Source organism: Halyomorpha halys, unplaced genomic scaffold (assembly GCF_000696795.3).
Source record: "Halyomorpha halys isolate HHAL.00 unplaced genomic scaffold, Hhal_1.1 Scaffold16.1, whole genome shotgun sequence".
NCBI lineage: Eukaryota > Metazoa > Arthropoda > Insecta > Hemiptera > Pentatomidae > Halyomorpha > Halyomorpha halys.
Genome location: NW_027116375.1, coordinates 323,915 through 331,981, shown reverse-complemented (window position 1 = coordinate 331,981; position 8,067 = coordinate 323,915). Strand labels below are relative to the sequence as shown.

At 28.7% G+C, this 8,067-nt stretch overlaps 1 protein-coding gene across 1 annotated transcript in view; it reads left to right on the top strand.

The window, feature by feature from the left end:
- Positions 1–8,067, top strand: part of mas (masquerade) — a gene marked incomplete in the record, with an annotated part of 25,864 nt that overhangs the window by 3,425 nt on the left and 14,372 nt on the right. The window contains 4 exon segments of the mRNA XM_067053189.1: positions 2,024–2,262; positions 3,207–3,270; positions 4,980–5,221; positions 7,197–7,515. Of these exon segments, the coding sequence (XP_066909290.1) occupies positions 2,146–2,262; positions 3,207–3,270; positions 4,980–5,221; positions 7,197–7,515 (742 nt within the window).

Sequence of the window (8,067 nt, the reverse complement as noted above, 5' to 3'; positions counted from 1 at the left end):
ATTATAAGGCGTAAACTTGTGAGCCAGCACTCAAATTAAAGCTAGTTAAACGCACTAAAGTCTTATTTTATTTATTTTTGTAATTACCTATTTAATATGCGAAATTCCTATTAACTCCAACGTATAGTTCAAGGGGTGTGGTAGTGTCTTGTTTATAATACAGGAACCAGGGTGAAAAAAGGCAGTTATATCACACCAATTTTTGATTACTTTAATGAAAACTATGAATAATTACTATTAGTTGTTATCTTGTTTTTGTTCTTAGCCCTGAAGAAGGCTAGAAATTCTGGCTGAAACATTAGCACTGTTAAATAAGTTTTTTAACTTAGTTGTGTTAATCTCTGACCGCACTCCCAACCATCTTCTCATATATTTTATCCACAGTCAATTATCTTCTCATTATTTTTTTTAATATAATATTTGAAAAATGTATTATTAAATAACCTAAATAAATTATCTATGAATTTTACTCGAATCTTATTAAGTAAAAGATTAATTCATGAAATTAAGTTATTTTATAATTGATAACATAGGTAATTATTTTTGGAATTATTTTTTCAAATTACTTTTTCTTAGTTTATATTGTTTACATCAAGAAGTTAAATTTAAATTCATTTTTGGACTGTCAAGAGTAAATGTGATACACTATAACAATTAAAACGGTTAAATAATTGCTTTGTACGATTCATCTTTGGGACCCCCAGGGATGCCTCTGTCACCCGATTTTATGAAGAGTTGAAGTGGCTTTACCCCTCCTTCCGTTGTAAATATTTCCTTGCTTCCTTTCTCTATCAAGTTATCCAATCCCGCCGTCCATCATACATCTCAAATATCCTTCAATTAAAGTCCTCAGTGCACTCCCGCAATACTCGCTCACGGCCCTCAGACTTATATATACCTGTCCATCGAACCACAGCCTTTGGTAGATCTTTCCTCTTCCCTATGGAGTTCTATTCCCTCCTTTATTCGTAGTTCTAACACCCTTCTTCTGTCCACCCAATTCCGGAAGAATAACAATTGAAAGTTTCAAAAAAGCTTTATATATTTTCTGTATTTTATGTCTTAGATATTCGTTTATAATTGTAAATATGTAAACTAGCAGAAATTATATCTGTTTATTTATTACTTTATAGTTTAATTGTATTTGATTTTTTATCATTTTTTTTCTCCTTTTATTTACTATCAGAATTTATTTTATGTTTTATGTGGTTTCATTTTATTTGTTTCATCATTATTTTATTTATTATGTTAACTATGGTTGTTTAACTGTATATTTTTAAATTCACTGTATTATTTTATTGTATGACATCTTGAAGCCTAATTTTGATACCTATAAATTATTCTAAAGGGATCACTCCCAGAATAAATAAAGATTATTATTATTATAATGGTTCCTCCGACAATTGGAGCTTTGGCTATAAAGTGTCACCTTATAAACATGATAATAGCTTCAACTCTCACATCAGACATAGCAAATCAGTACTGCCATAACATTAAATGCTGTCATGATGGAAACTATCAAAACTGTGTACCACCATGACAGTGGATTTAACAGTTGTTACATTGGTTGTAAACTAGCTATGTGTAAAAGGTCCTTTAAATAGCAGTAAACAATCTTGCACCGAGTTTTATTTTCATTATTTCCAGTATTCAAAGATTATCACTCAAATGTCTCATAAATAATTATTTTGCATTTATGTAAAATAATATATTTCAAAAATCAAAAATATTGAAATGAAAATTATCATATTATTATTTAAGAAATATATTTCTTTATTTCAATGATTGTTTAAAATATAATAATAATTTTTTTAAAGGATAAATACATGTATTAATTTGATTGAGATTATTTCATCAAATAGTAGTTTAATTATTTCATAATATAACCCTTTAGTTTATTTAATAAATATATTATTTAAACAGAGTCCAGGTTTAGTTATTAGTAATAGTTTTTAAAAATGTTATACCTGTTTCTCCGAGAATTTCCTAGATTTTTATTAACTTCATGATCTGTCATATGCAGGTCTCCTGGACACTATCACGACAACGGCAGAGAGCAAAAACTGCCCAGGAGTGTGCGTGCATCAGCTGGCCACTCTCATCTGCTATCAGGTCAAGGAGGATGTACCATGTCCTTCTCCCTCAATGCGGTGCTGCATTGAGACCCCTCCGGGTAATGAAACCACAACAGAGCCACCAGCACCTCCTCCGCCAACGAAGAAGCCAATCACAACTGCAAAACCAAGCAAAGTCAAACCACAGGTAATACTAAATAACGTAATATTCTATCCGGAGGTTTTTAAGCAGCAAAAAATCACTAAATAAGCAATAAGACAGCTAAAATATTGAACTGTAACAGTATTCCTGCAAAAAGTTCAGAACTATGAAAGAAATTAAAAACTAAGTAAGATAAGAAGTAGTGGGGTAGAGATGGGCATTGTTGAAACTAATAGCTAAAGTTGCCATGGATACAACATTTATTTATCAATGGTTCATTCATGAATAAGGGTCGTATCCATGGCAATTTTATAATATTAGTTTCAATTATAGCTAATTATTGCCCATCTATGAAGTGGGGCTATTTATCCTTGAAAAGATAACAAATAGTGCAAGATATAAGAAGCACTGCATAATTTTTCTTTTAGAATAATGTATTTTATTTTATTTTTTATATGTTTTTAATTATACTTAAACATATTTAAATATCTCATTAAATTAGATGTCTATATTCTTATTTATTTAAAATGAATATTAGTTGTATTTTGTATTTTAGGTGCGTTTATGTTAAAGAGTGAAAATAAGATAAAAAAAAAAATAAGAAAGTTACATTGGGTTGAAAGAGAAAATATGGTTTAAAAAAAGGGGGAAAAGGAAAGAAAAAAGGGATTAACAAAAAAAAAAAAAATTATAAAGTACAGAAAGAAGAAAAAAATAGAGAAAAATAATAAAAATATAAAAGAACCAAAGCGACGAAACAAAAAAAACCAAGGGAAAAAAAAATCATATACTATACTATTATTATATATTGTTTACTTGTTATGCCTATATGTTGTAAGAATTAAAAAAAAAAAGTTTGATTAGATTTAAATAAGTTTTTTGAACAAAGTTTTTCTGTCTCCCTATGTATTTTATTTTTTTAAATATTATTTAAATATACTTAACTATCTCAGAAATTGAAAAATTAATTAGAAATTTATTACTTATAGACACCTGAACCTTCGAAAAATAAGCCTGAAGCGGAAGCTAGTACCATGGTGAAAAGTGATTTAAGTAAGTAATTCATTTTGCTATTTGCTAACTTGTTTGGTAAAGAAATACATTTTTATATTTTTAATAAAATAATTTTTATCCAAGCCATGTATCAAACCACTCTTTATTATTTCCTTAAATGTCCTGTGACAATAGTGTTAAGTTAGTCCGTACTTAAAAGTTTTAAAATTTAATGGAAAAATGACAAAATATGATTGCTTGACTGAAATTAATGACGAAGGCAGAAATAGCCTGGAAAAAGTTTTTAAATTGTTGGAAAAATGTTAACAAATTTAATGTATATTAACAAAAATTAAAATTTGTTAAAACTTTATCACAACAATGCATTGATATAGTGACTGTGATAAATGAATTTTAATTTTTGTTTTTAATGTGAAAATGACTAATTAGAAATGTTGTTTTGACCTGGGCAGAATAGCCTGCATGAAGTTGAGTTTTAAATCATTTAGTTCCGAAATTGTATTAAGATTGTCCCTGTGGATGGTTAGATTGGCCGAAACGTTGGACTCGTAAGAAAAATAAAATGTGTTGAGACTAAAATTGATAGAAATTAAATTATTTATTTTAACAAAATTAACCAGTCCCAAGAAAGTGTTTAAGATTATAAACAAATTTTTTTATTTAAACAACAAAACCAGTTTCAAAAATGTGAAAAAAATATATATAAAGAATTTTAATATTTATTTTCAATCATAACTTAGATTTTGATGCAAACAAATCCAGTTGGGGCACCTTCCGTTGAAAGTGAAAATTTGTTTTTTCTTGAAAACTTGTTTCTATTAAATTTAAATATAACTTGCATTTTACCTAATTTCATTAGGTCTTCAATTCCAAAATAAATTTTATTTTAAAATTTAAATTATTTAAGCTGTACTTATTTAAGTCGACATTGTCGATTAGGTTTATGAAATTCCCAAGAGATGAAAAACTGAACCAATGCTTGTATGATATCTTCTTCATTTTGTAATTTTTTGCTCTACCTCCCTTGAAACAAGAGATAATCAGAGGGTGCTAGGTCTGGAAAGTATGTTAGAAGCGATAAACTTTCTTAGCCTAGATCTGCAAGTATCTGATGGGTCCCCAAAGCAGGATATGCCCTAGTATTGTCATGTCCTTCCTAATAAACATCACCTGCCTCTTTTCTTAGATTGTTGTTTTTAAATTACCCAATTCCTGAACCTACCTTTCCAAATTTAGCTTTTGCTTTGTTTTAATAACTCATAATGTATTGGTCCTCGAATGTCCCACCATATAACACAATATTCTCTTATTCAGGTTTAATTTCAGTATAGAATTCAACGGGGCAGGTTTTCCAGGTTCACAATATTCCCTTTTCCTAACGTTTTCATAGGTAAACTACTTTTCAATTATCATCCGGTCCAAGAAGAGTTCAATTTTGTCCTGTGCGAGCAGATATGAGCATAGATTTGGCACTCAAAAGGCATGCGATAATTTGGCACCCATCTCAAATATTTCTACACCAATCCTAGTCTCTGAATATGGTGTAAAATTGATTTTCGAGTTGAATCAACCCTTTTTATAATCTCCAATGTCATCAAAAAAGGTTTTTGTTCAGACATGATATTAAGATCATTGTTTTTTTTTATTCTAGGAACAGACAAAAATTCTGGTAAACCTAATATTTTCCAACTTACAGTTTGTTCTTTATATAATTTAAAGCTATAATTATGATAACCATTCCGTTTCAGACAAGACATGCCCTGGTGTTTGTGTTGCCGAAAGGATAGCTGACTACTGCGAGGCTGTCCTCTCAGAGGATGGAACTGCACTATGTAAAGAAGGACTGAGGTGCTGTGTAACAAGGGATTCGCACCCTCATGCAAGACCACCAGAACCTCAGAGGCTGAATGGCACCTCATTATCGACAACCACAACAACGACAACACCACGGCCTGTTATAGCTACAACGACCAGACCTCCTCCAATGCAGGTATCATTTTAGCAAAATTCTAAAAGTAAAAAAAAAGCATTTCTGGGTTTTCTTTCCTAGCAAGTTGTTTGTTTTTATTTACTAAGATGTTGAGGGGGAAAATGCTTCAATTTAGAATATTATCACTATTCTATATTTGTTGTACTACGTTTTGGATCCCTATCCCTTATATTTGTCTACCTCCGTATTAATATGTTTAAATATAGTAAAAGTTTGCTATTTAAGTTAAAAATTATGGTTTTGAATTGGATAATTTTATTTTTAAATGTTTTTCCTGATTCATTGTGTCTCTACTTATATGGTCAGTCTACTTATTATACCTACAGAATATGTATTTGAGATTTTTGTCTCAGTTTTATAGTTTACTATATTGCTAATATTTTTAGTTATGTCAGTTGTTTCTAACTTTAATTTATGTAACTATATGACAATAAATCAAAAATAAATAGATGTATAATATTCATATATAGTTTTCCTAAAATATAATATTTAGAAAATATTCCATTGTCACTACTAAAACCTAATGCTTCGTGGTACAACATTCTAATCAATCTAGAAAATAAAATTAAAATACAAGTACAGTGTAATCTCAATAATTCAAATACTCCAGTAATCTGAACTAATATTAAAAAAAAGTTAATTTTTTTGAAAAAACTTAGCAGGAATTTTTGTTTTCAAATAAAACAAGTACTCGTGTGTAAAGAACATTTTTACCTTCCAATCTATAGGCAAATTATTGTAGTCACCATGAAAATCGAAAGTGGAAATTTTTACAGTTTCAATATCAGGTAATCTAATTCCTATGAAAGTGTTTATAACATATTTTGTTGGAATAAGAAATACATAATATCGACTGTATAAATCATTTGATTCTTTAAAACTAATTTAATTAATAGTAGAAATAAGTGTAATCAAAATTTTGTTGGTGAACTTATTTTTTTGTTGAACTTATTTTGTTGGTGAACTTATTTTTTTGTTTTATCACGTTTTAATTAAATCAACACAAAGAGTATTTTTTTTTTTATTTATACTTTTTTCCAATTATAAATGAACAATCTTATAGTTTTACCAAAAACTAAAATCAATAAAATAAAAATCACTTAAATCATCATTATTGGGGATGTAAAAAAAAAAATTATTTTAAAAATTAAAAATTTTTTAAAACTTCACGCTCAAATTTCCAAAAAAATATATTTAAAAAAATAAAAATAGTTATATACACTCATATTGTTGAATTTTTCTTTCACCATTTTTCCTAATATTTTCTGTAATCCAAACTTTTCAGTAACCTGAACCCCCTGCAGCATTTAGCTTGGATTACTAAGATTACACTGTAGTTATATTTATTATTGTCATAAATCTGGGCAAAATCTAGTATAATAATAAAGGGAAAGAGATATAACCAAAATACAAAACTATACTAAAATAAAAATACTCTAAAACAAATACACAAAAATATCCTATAAACTAAAAATATCTATAAAACAGATTAAATAAATTAGTTAATATGTGAATACGCAATTGCATAAAGGAATGCACAAGGTAAATATGTGAATGCGTTCATCAATTCATCTCTCAGCAATTTTTTTGATGGATTATATATAATTAATAGATTCTAGACTACTCATTAACATGTCCTCTTTTTTTTATGCTATGTCCTTTAAAAAATGGAGAAAGATAATTACAAGAAAAGATGAAAAAACAAAATATAGAAAACATATTTCAACGTCATAACTAGTCTAATGATATATTGTACAATATTCAAATCAATAAAAAATAAATGAGAAGAAAACACAACAAAAATAAGGATAGGTCAATTAATTTATAGAAAACTTTAAGAAGTTATTAATTATTAATAGCAGGATTGGGATTGTTTATAGATCATGTTACCTGTGATATTTAAAATAATATTCATACTGAACTAGATTATAAAATTGTTCAGAAATTTAATTTTGTTGCTAATGGAAGCTGTTAGCCGGCAGGACAAGCATGCAGAGGAGAATGTGTAAGTGGGCTTTTTGCTCTGTTCTGCGACGACATAGATACTGAAGCCACCTGTCCAGGAGAAGATTCCTGTTGCATAACCAATCCAGCTCCAAGTGCAGCAGCTGCACCTCCGTCCAGGCATCCGCCGACGACTTCAACAACAACGACGACAACTCAACCACCACCGACCCGAAGGACAACATCTCAGCCATTGCCACGTTGCCCTGGTTTTTGCCTTTTAAATATAATGGCAGCTTTCTGTGAGAGGCCTTCCGTTCTAATTCCTCATACATCCACTTGCCAACGAGGTAAGAAGTTACCAGCTATTCTATCTATCTAATCAGTAGTGCAAGCTTTTGATTATCCAACTAACATTTTCCCAATGCATTATATTTCACCCAGACAAATGAATTACTTGGATGACTTATTTCAGCATCAAACACAAACAGGGAATAGATCAACTTAGACAACAAATGACTAACTTATACATAAGTTTATTTATTTATATGAGATGAACCCAGTTATATGTAAAAATAAGTAAAAATTATCAACAAAGAATAGATTAATATAAGTAGAAATATGTATGCGTATACATATATGGTATAAATGACAAACATGAATAGACAAATAAATCTACTTTAAAGTTGCCTTAAAAAAATGTAAGAGATACCAAATCAAAGATGAGAAAATTTCCTATAAATGTAATGGGTTGGATCTACCAAAAAATAAAATAAGCATTCCATGACATGTTGAAAATTAAAGTTTAATTATAATCTTAATTTTTTTCTTGTGACTGGTAACTTTTTAATAAATAATTCAAATTTTATCCATTATAGTCTCAAAACCTTTTATTTCTCTTA